This window comes from Xiphias gladius, chromosome 22 (assembly GCF_016859285.1).
Source record: "Xiphias gladius isolate SHS-SW01 ecotype Sanya breed wild chromosome 22, ASM1685928v1, whole genome shotgun sequence".
NCBI lineage: Eukaryota > Metazoa > Chordata > Actinopteri > Istiophoriformes > Xiphiidae > Xiphias > Xiphias gladius.
This window is the reverse complement of record NC_053421.1, coordinates 21,163,244-21,179,599: the sequence shown is the minus strand read 5'-3', so window position 1 is coordinate 21,179,599 and position 16,356 is coordinate 21,163,244. Positions and strand designations below refer to the sequence as shown.

Sequence of the window (16,356 nt, the reverse complement as noted above, 5' to 3'; positions counted from 1 at the left end):
AAAAAATAAAAATAAAAATAAAATAAAATAAAATCCATCTAATACACCTGACTTTTTCAGACATCTGTCCAACAAAATGTACCCTCTCATTACAGTAAAACTGACTGTCGAGCTCTGCTGCTCTCAGCCAAAGGAAAATGGGCAAAGCAAGTATATTACTACCGGATTTCGGGGGCTAAAATGTCGATTAGTGTCTATAAATAATTAGTAATTAGTAATAATTAGTGCCTCTTCAAGGCCAGTCAAGCATTTTGCACCACCGTGAAGAAGACGTTGCTGAGTTTAAAGATCGAGGTCACTCATTGTAATCTCTTTTTCCTCATTCTTTTCGTTTCTTCTCTTTTCACTTCTTTTCACTTCTTTCTTGCCTCAGATTTATTCCTTAAAATGACTAAAAACGTATTTCAGGTTATACCAGAAAAATGACTTTTACAACCTGAGGAGGAATTCCATGATGGATACGGAGATTTGAAAACTGCAAAAACGCACGATAAACTTTACCAGGAATATTAGAGTGTGAGAATAACTGTAAATTAAAAAATAAATAAATAAAAACAGACTGCCATCTTCCATCTCAGCAACTCACAGTAAAATATCAATTTCCAATTGCATTTTTAAAAAAAATAGAAAAATTATCACGAGGTCAAGATGATCCATAAACTCAAGAAGGGGAAAACAGGGACAGGAATACATGCTTTGATTAATTTTAAAAGTGCGTTAACCGGATTTATACAAAAAAAATGTTTTTCATATATTTAAATTTCTCGCTTTTCGTATCTTACAGCAATTTCCGCCAAGCTCCAGGTGTATGTTTGATATTAGACTATAATTTAAACCAAGTAGCCGAATGTTTTTTTGTTTTGCTTGTTTGCTTGTTTTTCTATTTCCTAAAATCGCCCACTTAACATTTTAAAGCACTTGGTGTGGGGCACGACTTGTCTTCCCCCTGATCCGTGCTCTTGTCGTTCCCACAATTTTGGGATTCTTAACGCCGTCGCATACGTAACGTTTAGGGAGCGGAGATACACGAGGTTTGTGGGTCCACAAGGGGTCGTCGTGGTGGTTGCGATGAACCCGGCAGGTCACCTCTGAAGCACCCGGCGGGCGGTATGTACTCGGAGATGGAGCCGCAGCTTCCACCCAGAAGAGAGAGGAGAAAGAAAAAAAAAAAAAACCGTCGAGGTAGTTTTCCAGTTGATGTCCACAGAAAAATGCAACTCATTCAACTAGTAAATCACACGTGAGGCTCGACCATTAAGCCAAACCCTTCATTTCTTTGAACGTTCAAATGTACTTTTTTAAATAGTTTATATATTATATACGTATTTTACATTTAAATTTCAGATTTTTTTTTGTTTTTGCTTTAGCCTCTGTTGACAGTGAAATACTCGTTAGGTTGTTTTATGCTCCCGTGTTTGTAAACCATTGTTACCATTATTATTAGTATTAGTTTCAATTCATTAGGCTATGAAATAATCTTTTTCAAGACTGGGCTCAGTTAAAAGATCATTTCAGATTTGCTCTGTCTTTGATTCATCCATCATCCACACAAGGATACGAGTCAACATTTTTAACATGATGTGATCAATCACTATCGATCCGTGAATTCGTTTGACCAGCCTGGCTTGTTTTCACGATGCCACCTTGTTTTGTGGGCTGTTTTTTTTTTTTTTTTTTTTTGGTTTGGTTTTGTTTAGTTTTGTTTTGTTTTAACTGATTTTAAATCATAGTTTACTTCTAAGTCCGCCCTCATTTTCTCCTAAACTTTAACTCGTCGCCTCGGTGGTTTGACTCAGTTTAGCTCTTCCTCCTCTGCTGCACGGAAAGAAAGACAGAAAGAAAGAAAGAAAGAAAGAAAGAAAGAAAGAAAGAAAGAAAGAAAGAAAGAAGGCAAAGAAAAAAACCCTCCCCCCTCCATGTTTCATCTCGATTACCATTACAAACCTTTCATGTTGGGACAGCAGCTAACCAACTCAGTGATCACAAGGAAACCAATACACACATTACACGAAACAAAATATGCAGCACTGTAAACTAAATCTCGTCCTGTTCCAATCTATAATTAATTCATAATTTAAAAAAATAAATAAAACAAAATAATAGTAATAAACGTTAAAAAACGTCAGATTGGATGTTTTAAATGAAGCAAAACCAGGTTTTACTCTTACTCATCTTCTTCCCATTGTCACCCCACTTTGGGTACATGTAGTGCATGTATATACATAAGATATAAAAGATCTATCCCGGGGTAAAGCTAACTGCCAATTCCGCCCACGTTAGTGTCATAATTCAAACCAGTTTCAGACAGGGCACTGGTCGTTTGAGAAATACCTGAACGAAAGCAGGTTCCCCACGTTTTATGTCTTGTCCTGCAAAGAAATGACAGTATTGTAATCGCACCGTAATTACAGTATAAATTGATGAGTTCACTGAACTTACTGGGAGTAGAACAGTAGTGGTGGAAGTGTTATGTAAAAAAAAACAAAAAAAACAATTCAGTGATGATTGGTTAGAAGTTATTGGTCACTTCCAACATCTGGGCCCTTCTATTACACAATATGCAGCCCAATCCCTCGGGGACTATAATTGCGAATCACGTGGACGTGACCGAGAGCGTGGGGGGTGGGGGGGGTTTGCTGGAGTGGAAATGGTCATTTGTATTGACCAACGGCGCTGACCACTGCAGGGGAGCCACGGACGCGTTTCCGTAAAACAAAGAGAGGAGACACGGCAGCAGCGAACACCGGGAGCAAACTGGCCCTCAAACATGGCAGAAGGTAGGTCTGGAGCTTTTCTTGGGGGGGGGGGGTTATCTCTGTGAATGGTTGAGGTGGTTTCTGAAGGGGCTGGGTTTCCTTGCATTGTCTTTGAGATTTTTTTTTTTTTCGGTGTGGTGGTGGGGGGGTCTTCAGCAGAAAAAAAAAAAAAAACTACCCGGTGACCCCCCACCCACCCCCTAACACCCCCCCCACCCCTTATTGTTTAGGGGGAATAGGTTGCCAGCCCTCTTTTGTTTACCCCCCTCTCCCGCTTTCCCTCTCGCTGCGCAGCTTCTGCGTTTCACAGCATTTTGCATGAAAGTGGCTATCTGCGAGGATTCCCCATCTTGAGGGTTAAAAAAAAAAAAAAGGATACTGTAGCTTGGGTGCTAATTTTGACTCAAGGCAGAACTGAAGACATGGGCTCTGTTTCGAACCAGGAATTCACAGGTTGAGTAACTAAACAAGCTGCTTTGGTTTTTTTTTTCTTTTTTTTTTTTTAACGAGTTAATTGAGTCGTTTTCTGATGGACTGTCTATCTGATTGTAATGGCACATTTTCCAACATTGTTCAAACACGTGATCTGCTATCCGTGTCTATCAATGCATTAAACGCTCTTTAGAAATTGTGACATCAAGCAGACTCCTAGATCACTTATTCTGCACAAACTCGTGGCAAGCTCATTGAGAAGGCATGCGGCTCAGTTCTTTCTTTTTATGATTACCATTATGATTATTGGTATTAGTGTTATGGTATTAATTATTATTATTACTAAAGTGGTGATAATTGTGATCTAAATGAAGCCAAAAATACAGCCTAAGCTTTTCATGCGTGTCTTCATTTCATCGACCCGTATTGATTAGTGATGCAGCAACGCGAGAGAAAGAGAAGAAAACTTTTTCGGCTCTTAAACCTTGATGAAGTGATTTTGTCTTTTTTTTTTTTTTTTTGGAAAGAATCCGTGCTCTTTATACACAATTTCCTCTGCCAGAGTTGACATTTCTGTAACTTTACCTACGCTTTTCATCGCAGGAGTGTGTAAGACCGAGGAGGACGAAGGACCGAGCACCGAGGAGGATTCGCAGTCGTTCCACGGGGTCGGCGTGTGTAAATGGTTCAACGTCCGCATGGGCTTCGGGTTCCTGTCCATGACCAGCCGGGAGGGAGTGCCACTGGACGAACCGGTTGATGTGTTTGTCCACCAGGTAGGACGGCCGTCTGCTCCGGGGCTGGAGGTGTAGACTAACTCGGTAAAAAGGAGACGTTCGTGTCCCTTCTAAACTCGATTACGGTCCGAAACACTGCAAGAAAATATAAACATTTCTAGGTCTGGAAATGTACTTTTCTGTAAGTAAGATAAGTTTCTTACCAGCAGCAGCAGCGAGTTCATCCCACCTGTTTCCACTGCAATTTAACAAATGTAGCCCCCCCCCCAAAAAAAAACAACCTCGTAGGCTACAAGCTGCAATGACTCATTAGCCTGAGTAAAACAAATATACGAGAATAGACATACTGAAAAATACAAAGGGCACTGAAAACTTGCAGGGGTTTTCATGTGTTTAATTCAAGGTGAGATTACAAGTGATATATATTTAAGCAGTTTTTACGCTGGTGGTTTTTATAGAGTGTGGTGGGGAGACGTGTTGCGGGAGGGCTGCGGACGTCCCTCGTGGTTTTTCTAGAGGGACACTGGTGCAGTGTGATGGAGACATGAAAGTGCGATTAGAGCGTACACGTGTGAATGGGTCAGCATCAGTGTTTGTGAGATACATTCGTGGTATAGATCAGAGTGCGTGATGCGCGAGCCCTAGGAAAACGGGCCCTCGTGTGATTGATCCTCGACTGAAGCCGTGACCTGTCGACACTCACTTTCACGTTCACTTTAGAGTATAATGAGTGCATTTCTTTTTTTTTTTTTTTTTTTTTAAATTTCTCGATGCATGTGTCGAAAAAGTGTAAAAACAACTCACATGTTTTATGGGGTAACAGATTTGCCTCAATGAAGACGTCACGATATAATCAGGATAGGTGAGCACTTATTTTTAAAGGTTAAAATATGCATTTTACACACACACACACACACACACACACACACACACACACACACACACACACACACATGTCAGGCAGTTTTCGTGATCGGTGCTATTTGTGGTATATTTTTCACTTATTGCTTAACATAGCGACGAGACCGTCTCGAATGTTTCCACCGGGGGCTGTGAAAATTGTCACGCATTCGGATAAATGTGATCTTGCAGTCGGTGCTGTTCTGATCAAGTATTTCACTCCTCGCTGGAGGTTTTGTTGTTTCTTTCTCGCGCCGAAGAAAATGAAAGAAATCTCCTCACTTCACCCAGCTTTTTAAACAGTGGTGATGGTGGAGTTGGAGGTAGGGATGGGGAGGCAGGGGTGCGCTTCCCTCCTACTTCTCATGTGCTTGAGTGCCTCCATTGCTGCCTGATAAGATAAAGGCTTAGCATGTGAATGAGAGGAGTCCCCACTAGCTGTTCATTCACCTCAAGGTTCCTGTCATAAAGTGATTAGAGGCTCTTTGCTGTCTGCTCAATCTCCTGTGTCTGTGTGTGGTAGTGTTATGCCAGCTTTAAAGAGCAAAGGGGATCTCAGGGTTTTTTCTTTTAGGTGAATTTCCTTGTCCACACACCACTACGTCACCACTCTCCAAGGTATCCAGCTGTGGGGCCATTTCTCTTCCAAAGTGCAATTCCTTTTTAAAACATTTTAACTTTATCTTGCTATAAATACATCCATATAAAGAGGGTCTACCATCCAGAGTTTACGCTCATTAGTTTGCATGTTTTCACACACAAGTGGCTCTTAATGGTTTCTGTTTTCCTGCAGTGTGCTCACGACTCATGATGATGCATATAGAGAAATTTCATTCTTCTTAGGAACAGTTGTAACTGAAATATTGTTTGAATATACACAGGAAGTTTGGGGCTTGCTTAGTCATTCGCAAACCAAAATATGAGTTGAATTGAGGGTGGAAACCTACAGTTTGGTGCTCCAGCAGGTAGACAGAATTAAAATAAAGTATAAAGAAGTGGTCGGTGTTATTAGAGGTTTAGTGCCATGAGGTGCTTAAAAACTCCAATCCAGTGTGCAAAAAAATGTTCTGTCATGACAACAGTTGATTAGTGCTCCAGAAAAGTTTTAATGCTGCTTTACCTAAGCAATGACCTCACTGTGATTGTTGACTGAAGATTTGTTCACCCACAAGAAAACCAATGACTCACTTCCCTCTCTGTCACCAGAGATGTTAGACGCACGCGTGTCAGTGATGGATGTACAAGTGTTATGGCAACGCAAAAGGCGTTATCCCTAAAATTAGTGACCGAGTGTCAAGGAAAATTAACTCCCAGGGTCCACCGGCCTTTGTGCAGGTGGACAATAGAGCCATGCATCCGAATGAAGCACCCCTCGGCCATGACCGAGCCCCTCCGTCTCAGCAGCAGCCCTACTATTGTCCCTCGCTGCTCTGATGTCTCTCTCTGCCTCACTGGGCTTCCACACACATTCTGGACAGAGTTTACAGTTGACCCAACTAATAATTCCTCAACATCAGGTCGTACATCCAAGTTAAAAGGCCCCACTCTGATCCTGTACCTGCGTGTGTGTAAGTGTATTTGTTAATAACCTGATGCGGGCATGCGGCTGGTGAGGGTCTGCTATGGGTGTGGGGACGGTCACACATGGGAGAGGAAGCGGGTTAACGGTCAGCAGGGAAGAGAGGCCTGATGGGACAGGGGCTCTGTGGATGTCCATGTTGCCACTCAATTATCAGGGCTCACCAATCGTGTTTCCTCACTGCCCAGGACTTTGTAGCAGATGCTCGACTATGAGTGAACATTGCAGGATTAAACAAGACGGGGTTTTTGTTTTTTTTTTCTTTCATTGCAGAAGGTGTTGTTAGTTTGAAACTCAATAGATCCACTTGCTCTGTTTGTAATGATTCCAACATACATTTTGGTTTCCAAAGTGTCATTAATCTGAAGCTGCATCTTGGAGATTTACAACTTTTATCTTTTTAAATTATAACCTACCCTAAAGGTTTCTCGTGTTGGATTTGGTTTAAAATGGACCCCAGACTTTCCTCACAACAAACTGTGTACTTTGAAGAGCTCAGTTTGATACCTGGTGGTCTTGGCATATGCAGAGTGCAGACTGTTGCTCATAATTGATAGATAAATGCGACTTTACTTAAATGAAAGAGAGAGACAAATGCGATTAAGGTCTGTCAAAACAAACATGCTACATCATGATCTTATCTTCTTCAGTCTGCTGTGACAATTTAATCTCACCTAGGGAATTTTAGAGAGGGGTTTCCCATGTTGTGTTAGCCAGTCTCAAGGTTTTACCCTCAAAACCAAACCACACCTTCCTTTCCTTCATCTCTCTTTCATTTCTTTCGCAATCGGACGTGTTTTCTGGCAACACACTATTATCAAGGTACCTTCTCAAAAGTCACTTCATGTGAACAGTGAATGAATATGCAGGTAAGGAAGAGGCTAGTTTATTGTTTAATCGCAGCGTGTTCGAACCACCGGTTCCATTGTTGCACCATTGTTGATTAATTAAGCGTCTCCAATGTTGTTGTTCTCCAAACACGATTCTTTCACCAAAAAAAAAGGTGTCACATGTTCAAACAATACTATCAAAGAGAGATATCAGTCATTTGTGCTTTCCCTCAACTTTTATCTTCCATGTCTTTCTGCCAAACAACTATCCAAGGAATGTCACCCTGACCCCCAACCTCCCAGAGAAGCCACGCTGCCTTCTCACCCCACCCCCAACCCCAGCACTAACCCCCGCATCCTGCAGTTTAGGGTTAGTGGTGGTGGTCAGTATGTTAGTTGAAAAGCTATGTGATGTGGGTGAGAGAGGGATGGGGGTGGGGGCAGCAGTGAGGAATGCTGTTCCTCCGGAGGGGGGGGATGGGTTGAAGGTTATCCTCATCAGGTTTACCACTCAAACACAACAAAAAGACAAAGCAGCATTAAGACAACAGTGGCTTTTAATGCAAAGCAGTGTGTGTGGAAACTGCTCAGTAGAGCGGGAACAGCAAGCTTTGTAGTGCTTGTTTATTTATCAGGTGACAAATAGTGATCACCTTAAAATACCAGACACCTGATAAGTACTATCAGACCTTGATGTGGGGATAGGGTCTGTTCACAAGAGTCAAAGTCTCCACAGGCTCACTTTTGAGGCGATTTGGTCACTGGTGGTATAATATGGCACAATTTGAAAAATAAAATCATCACTATATACAGTATAACTGTGATGGTGAAAAGAACTGAAATATTTATTCACCCCTTTGTGATTTAACGCTTTCCATCATACTTATCATGAAGTATGGGGCTTTGCACACCACAGAACTGGAGTTCCTCAAACCCCAAACAATAATTTTGATGCTAAATCCTCTTCCTATGTTCCCTTTTAAGAGCAAGTTGCACATGGAGGGCTTCCGCAGCCTGAAGGAGGGCGAGGCGGTCGAGTTTACCTTCAAGAAGTCATCTAAGGGCTTGGAGTCTCAGCGAGTTACAGGACCAGGTGGCATCCACTGTATGGGCAGTGAGCGAAGACCCAAAGGCAAGAAGGTCCAGAAGCGACGTTCAAAGGGAGATAGGTAAGTGAGGATGAACTGTGGGGGGACAGGAAAGACACTTTAATTTTTGCTCCTTGTAATACGGATGGTTGACCAATTAAAGGAAAAACCAGAGTAAATGAATGCAGTCATAACAACTGCAGATGCCTCGATACAGGGAACAAGGGCTCACTGAATGGTTTCAATGTTATGGTAATTAGTGATAGGCCCCATCTCAACACAATGTTAACCTTTCTTTATATCCCCAGTATGGAAATATTTTGATTTTAAATGTTCATGGCTAAGTTATGGACAGTTTCTATAGTGGTATTTCTATGTGTCCCATGTGAACACAACAAGCCTCAGTGCTTCAACAATGCTTCATCAACCCATCGCTATGGGCCTTCACAGTCTCCAGATCTCAACCCAACTGAACACCTATGGGAGTTTTTGGAATAATGTGTTTGACGTTGCGCTCTATCATCATCAAAACACCAAATGAGAGAATATCTTTTAGCAGACTGTTCTTCATCCCCCCAGTAGAGTTCAGAGACTTTGAGAATCAATGACAAGCAAACAATGAAGCTGTTGCAGAGGCTCAAGGTGGAACACCACCTTACTAAGACACTTCATGTTGGATTTTCCATTAATATGGCACCATTTGTATATCAGTGTCCGATAAACTTAAAAATGACTAAAGTGTATAATATAATTGCCTCCGTGAGATGTTGGTAAAATGGTGCACCTCATTATTTGTCTCTGTGTTATGTTGGATGCAAACCCATGTATACCAAAAGGCATTTTGCTAAAAATCAAGCTGGAGAACTCTAAAATAATGAAATCCAAAACCCAAGGCTGCCAAACAATGCTAGCAGTACAACACAACTAATTTCATACACGAAAATATACTGAGAGGATCTCATACAAGTTCCCACCACAGTATATATAAGAGATACAGATCTCCATTAATTGCCACTGTTCTGTGAAAACTATTCATCTACAAAACATCAACTTTTCATAAATTAATAAAAACAGGAGTGTTTTCAGCTTTGTGATAAAGCATTTTTCAGATAGTCCAGTGGGTTTTCAAATGGTTTATTTAGCTTAAAGAGTATGCAACCTGCAAAGAAACACATAATGTATCAGTGTACTAAAAAAAAAAAAAAAAACATTAAAAATCACCAAATTTGGATATACCCGGTTTTCACTGTAGAGCAACAAATCATGCACCTTTACATTACGGATCTTTTAAAAGCTCAATAGCTCAACAGTCCACAAACAGTCATTGTTGTGTCCACTTTGGATCAGATATACAATGGTGTTTTAGTTTCTCCCCATTTTCCTTCCTCTTCCTCTACCCCCACCTCTAGTGGTAGCAAGGGTCATACCAGCAGGCTTGACGTGTGACCCGGATCAATAACTGTTTAAATCTGCTGGCCCCAAGTGAATTCACACCCAATGACTCTCTCGCTCTTCCTAAACCTTTTCTACCAATGTGATTTGTAACTCCAAAACCAAACTAATAATCCAAACATTACAATTCAAATAATATAAACATTAATCTGTATAAATTATGAGTTTGTTGATAATTCCATCGCTTTCTTCTTTCTACTTGACATTATTGGAGTGAGACTGTCTTTGATGCTGCAAGAAAAATATACAACTACAAAAATAGTGATTCTCATACAGCATTTTCATTTGAACTGAATATGGCCACAATTCTTGAAAAACAAGAGCTGATTTCCTCAGTCCAGGTCTTGCGAAAGTTACAGAAAAAGCAAAAACTTAATGATCAATCTGCATATATACAGTATCCTGTTGTTGACATCGTTATAACGGTAACAATGTCCCTACAAGTGAAAGAGAAAAAAGAGAGCTAAGGGGGCCTTGATTTTTGGATCATTCTTTGACTATCAATATAGCAAAGGGTTAGAGGTGTATCAACTTCAACCCCTGTCAGATGTGATTAGAGCCAGAGAGTAGTCAGTGTGAGAACAGAAATAATTACTGCCTCAAAGAGTCCTTGGAGGCCCGCTGTGGTTCAATAACTCTCTCTAGACCACACTGCTCCATGGATAAGATATTGTTCCCCTCTATTGTACTTTATTATGCAAAATAGGATAGTGTTTCATGGAGTTTTCTATGATTGATTGGTCATATTTATAGCCAAAAGTTGGACATCTTTTGGACAGGAGTAAACAATATCATGTTTGATTCCAGTTTTTGGTTTTGAGTTCATGTTTTAACACCGGAGTGAGCTATATGACTGACGGAGGGGGAAAAGCTTCTGTCCATTTAATTGATAACAGATGCAAGAGCCTGGGCAAGGGGGTGAAAGGTCACTGTTGTCATGGCAACAGTGTATGAGTAAATGCAAGAGGGGTGGGGGCTGGGATGGAATTGGGGGTTAGAGGACTGAGGAGAGGGTGGGTGGGGTCAGGGTTCAAAGGTCATTACTGCAGCTTTTTTAGACAAAGGGGCCACTTCCCCTTCCCTCCACTTGCCTTCTGATGGATGCTGATGTGGGGAGCTTCTATGATGTAACAGTATAGACATCAACACCAACACTACCATTGCTGTTCCTAAGCTGCGCTGACCCCTCGGTAGCCGACCTGTCCAAACCTCATCTGCTGCTACAGCGGTGGCAGGGGTCCTGCGGTAACAACCACTGACTGCCCCACGCCCACCACCCATCTGTCTTCCGCCCCTGCACGCGTGGCCATTCTATAGATTATGTTTGAACAGAGGTGGCCAATGGCACCCCTGATGGCGCCCGCTGACGGCTCCCGCTGACCCCTCATGGTGTTCATTTCTAAAGTTCAATGCTGATGAAACGGATGTCTTACACAATAGAGTCCAACGGGAAGCTTTTCGCAGTGATAAACTGACAAATAGGACAAGCTGTTCACAATATCTTAGATTATACATGCCATGGTAACCATACCAGGTCCATGGAAAATAGGAGCCCTGCCGCTTAAGTACTGCAGTTCTGTAGTCTGCTTGAATATTTACCCCTTTCCAGAGTCTCCTACTTGCTCATAAGGCTGCTAATAAGAAAATGTCATTACTTTTAGATATAATTTTTGACCAGTTAAAAAACATTATGACATGTTTTCTAGATGTGCAACCTGGTGTGCTCCTCAAAGGGCAGTGTGGTGTTACCTCGATTGCCCTTGCAGGATTTATGATCAAATGCAATCTCAAGTCATTCCCGGTGAAATGTAGCCATCTAGTGGTCAAACAGGTGCAAAATAAAGTCTCCCTCCACTCAAAAACGTGTTTTGGTAATTGTTACTTCATTCAGATGTTTAAGCTTCACTGGATGATGTAAAGTATGTGCAAAGTTTAACACTATAAGGCTGTTCTCATATTCATCACTGGGTCACTCAGTGATCTCGGAGCTCTGTTGATCTTTATAGGGTCTTTCAGCACATTGTTTTGGTTCTCTGGCCCGCAACTTTATTGTTTTGGTTTACTCCTAACCACTCTCATGGCAACGTTTTTCGGCCGCAGAGGGCAGTCTTAAGTAAAGAAGCTCCAAAAACCGATATGCAACCTGCTCAGCATCAAACAGCAGAAAGACAAAGCTGGTGACTAGTTGGTGAACATAGTGGAGCAGAGACAGATATTTCCCTTATGAGTAAGTGAAGAACAAACTTAAAGCTAAAGGAGAGTGAATATTGGACACATTTGCCAGAAGACCAGAAACAAGAAAAAACAATGCTAATGTGGCTCCGTAACTACTGGATATGTAAATAGGCAATTGTTTGCTTGAAAGTAATCAACATCAACTCAAATGCTGATGATATGACAATGTGGTGACCAAAGCTTATTTACCCCTAAGTGCTTAAAAAAAAAAAAAAAAAAAAAAAAATCACTGAAGGTATAAGCACACATTATATCTGACTGAAGGTTCTCTGCTCTCGTAGGTGCTATAACTGCGGAGGCCTGGACCACCATGCCAAAGAGTGCAAGTTACCACCCCAGCCCAAGAAGTGCCATTTCTGCCAGAGCATCGACCACATGGTTGCCAACTGCCCAATCAAAGCACAACAGTCCTCACCGGGCTCTCAGGGAAAACCCTCCTCCTTGAAAGGAGATGAAGAGGAGCACAGCCACTCTGCAATGCCTCCCGAGACCTCCGATTAAACGAGGAATCAGGCAACACTGACGCCGGGGGAAGCACAGAGGCCAATCAAACTGCTTTGATGGAGAGATGGGACACGTGATCTCCTTCCACCTGTTGAAGCTGCTTTTGGAACTACCTCAGGTTTAAAAAATTGCCCATGAAGAATGTTGCTGAAATTTTTTTGTTTTCATTTGGTGTAACACTCAGGAATACTGCTGTACTATTGCACTCAGGACGCTTTCTAAATGTATGAATCACTGCTGTCTTTTGAGGGGTTTAAGACTGTAGCAAATGCCATATAACGGATTATTTTGATAAGTTTTTGTAGAATCTGTTTTTTTTATGTGATACTGTGCCTCTCCCGTGGGCATTATATCTCTTTTTTTTTTCGTAACACTCAGTCAGTGTGTTTAGTATGGAGCTACACTTTTGCTGCCTTACCACTTAGTCTTTTTCCTTACTTTTACATGTCGCTATCCGACAAGGCAGAGACTTGACCGTTAGTACCTCTGTAATGAATGTTAGCTTACACATGACATGTGGGAGGGGGTGGGGGGTGGGTGGGGGGCACATGGGATGGGATTTAGGGTATAGCTGAAGGCAATGTATTGGCAACTGCCAATATTGCAATTGACCATCCATTTGTCCTGGGGCCAAATGAATGTCGGACCAGAAGTGGTTTCCAGCTTCCAGAGTTGTTTTTTGTCATTTCAATATTTTCATCCAATGTTCTGCTGGCCATGTAAAGGTGCATGGTCTATGCTAACCGCTGATGGTAAACCAAATATTCTCAGAATTCAGCTTTGAAGATTGAGATTTGAATTGGGATTCAATCAAATCCTATTTGCACTACAATATATACACAGGATTGCCATTAGTTGTAATATACCTCCTTAAAGAGTGACTTAACACTTCCTGAAAATCTTGTTTTTGCTGACATCCAGTGGTTGAACTGCTCATCTTGCTGAAGTGATGTACAGGTGCACTCCAGGATCCTGTGACATCTTTCTCCAGCTACCTTTCTCACCTGGCACACCTGCCAGTTGCTGCGTGAAGTTGGAATGAGTGTTGGATTGTCGGTTTTGAAAAGTTACAGAAATTGTCGAGCACAGCCCCGCTAATTCTGACCGAGAAAGGTGTGGAGTGAAAGGAGTTTCTGAAGCTTTTTGACAATCCAACAGGCTCTTCTGAAGGAGTATAATGGCCGCTTAAATCTCTGGAACCTAAATGTGGTCAGGCGTAGTCTGTTGTATTAGGGCGCGAGATCTAGTGTGGTACTATACCTCCATGCTACATCACAGCTGCTCGGAGTGCAGAAAAACATGTCACCAAAATTTGGCAGGGCATGCGAGATTACAAGACTGGGTGCAGTTACTCTTTAAAGTCTCAGCCAGAGAGGGCATAAGGCTGCTTTTCAGTCTGGTGTTAAATCACTCTTTGACATTTCAAGGAGATGGAAGCATTACTTTGGTGAACTTTCCATCTACAGTATATTCTCATTGTACTGGCTGCTGTGTAAAAAAGACTGCTGCTTTATTATAACCTCAATGTGGATTTGATGGAATTCCAACCAATCTGATACTAAGCCCAATACATGTACAGCATTACTTCTAATAAGATACTTGACCTGGACTGAGTTACTGAGGGGTCCGGCTAGCTCTCCTCTTGATACTTGAATAAAATGAGGCAGAATCAGACATAATGTTGCCAGTGGGAAGGCTGGTGTTTTTGTTTATATCCAAGTGTGATCCATTTCTAGGTAGTTATTTAAGACATTACCTCCCTATGACCCTTAGTAGGGTGAGAGTTCAGGAACACCAAGCCTGCACGGAGGAGCATGTAGAACTAGCTAGCTAATCAGCATTTTACTCCCATTTTACAGGAGAAGCTGACGAGACTTTTACACCCAATTAATATATATGTAAAATTATTCTAAAGCCTTTTAAGAAAAAAAAAAAAATAATACTACTTATTTATTTTCATCCAAGGGTGCTGCAGCTTCTCCAGCTCCTGTCGAAGCCTCTCAGTGATGAATGTTTGATTAGACATCAGAAAACTGCCAAATGTCATTCAAAGCTACATATGACTAGACAATATATTTGGGTAAGACATTTTTAACATCAAGGTACTCTAATTACTTTTTACACGTGTGCTTGAGAAATCATTGTCCTTAATAATCCAATGCAGTATGAATACAGTGTAACAGTAATATTGCAATACAAGAGTAACAATATACAGTACATACTGTACAGCTACATAGTATTATGAGGACTGACTTAAACTGTGAGTTTTATTTCCTTTGCCTTGTATGTTTTTTTATATTTTCTATTTTTGTGCACAATGAGTCTTTCAGAAGACAGGCACATTGTTATTCCTATCTATGCCAAAACCAATGCAATGTTACTCTGCGCCAATCATGTGTAAGATGCATTCATTTCTTTTTCTATATTCAGTTTAATCTCTTTTGATTATATGTTATATATTTTATATTATATTTTTTTAGATTTTCATATACCACATACAGTTTGTCGCTGGTTGGGAAAAAAAAAATATCTCCACTCTTAGTCTCATCTCAGGAAATTCCAATCTGAAAACTCAGGGAATACTTCAGATTGATTGGAAAGATTCAAGGAGTGTTTGTTCAAGACAAAATTGGGATTAACTGCTCATCCACATGAGGTGAAACATGGGACAAGGGAGCCAAAGTAAAATGGGCTTGGTAGTGTCTGCTTTTGAATGTCTTGGTGCAACAGTTTTTTTTTCTCTTTATTCATAAGAAAAACCTAATATTGAGGTCAAACAAAGTAATGATTACAAATGATGTGAAACAGTTACGATTGAGATTTACAAGCTTTTTGACTCAATTTTCCATGCACCCAGTGTGATGGTGTTCTTTATATTTTCTCCTCTTTTACATAACATGCCATGACATAATATGATGTGAAGAAAATGTTCCACTATTATTGTATTTTTTCCTCTGTAATCGTTGTAGATGGGGATGTAGTAGAATATTGTTAAAGGGATTGGGGCTGGTAGTATATAATCCGGGGTTGTCTCATCTCAACACATGGCTGATACTTGGTGTTTCAGACTATCAATGCTTTTGACAAAAAGAATGTGTCATGGCTGAATTAACTCTCAAATCTTGTTTCATACTCTCCTTTTAGGTGGTGTTTATATGCATTTTCCAAGTTTTAAGGTTGCTTACGGAAATACTGTTTTGATAATTCGGCTCAGGATATAAAAGGACAGAAAGATTGTTAACATAAGTGCCCTGATTAGGTGGAATAGTTTACTTTTTTCTGCATTTTTACATTGAATTTACAACTTATGATTGCAGTGCCAGTATATCCTCTAACTTGACCACTTTCCTTTCTGTCCATTTAAAAGGGGCACACACAGATGATTTTTATTCATCAGTTTCTGTGATTATAATATTTTTTAAAATCCCAGAATCCACTGAATACCTCATCTGTAAAAACTCTTGTTTGTGATTCTGACACCCACTATTTAGATAAAGGTTGAATGAAAGTGTTGTATTGTAATGTTTGCAATATTCTGCTGTATTTAGTGATGTTTTCAAAGTCTTATTTGGAAACTAAAGTCCATGACAGATGCTCTGATTTCAACAAACCTGTTTGACCCCTCAGTGGTGTGTTATTGTGATTTGATTGTCGGGTGTTAGATGGGTTAGATATACCTTGAAAATCCAAGGACCTGTATGACTATGTGCTCAGGGTAACATTTGAAGCACATCAAAGCATTCTGCATCATAGTTGCTTAATGTGTGCTTTTCATTGTACATCTTGTTTGTGACCATCCGCCATTTAATTTGTGGTGTTGTATCTTATCAAGTAAATGGCTAG

The 16,356-nt window shown here is 40.8% G+C and overlaps 1 protein-coding gene across 1 annotated transcript; it reads left to right on the top strand.

Annotated features, from left to right (window-relative positions):
• Positions 1-2,767: 2,767 nt before the first annotated feature.
• On the top strand, positions 2,768-13,020 carry lin28aa (lin-28 homolog Aa). The gene is made up of 4 exons (XM_040117413.1): positions 2,768-2,777; positions 3,792-3,964; positions 8,219-8,403; positions 12,291-13,020. Exons 1-4 carry the CDS (start codon positions 2,768-2,770, stop codon positions 12,508-12,510), a joined length of 588 nt encoding a protein of 195 aa, XP_039973347.1. The 3' UTR covers positions 12,511-13,020.
• Positions 13,021-16,356: the final 3,336 nt, after the last annotated feature.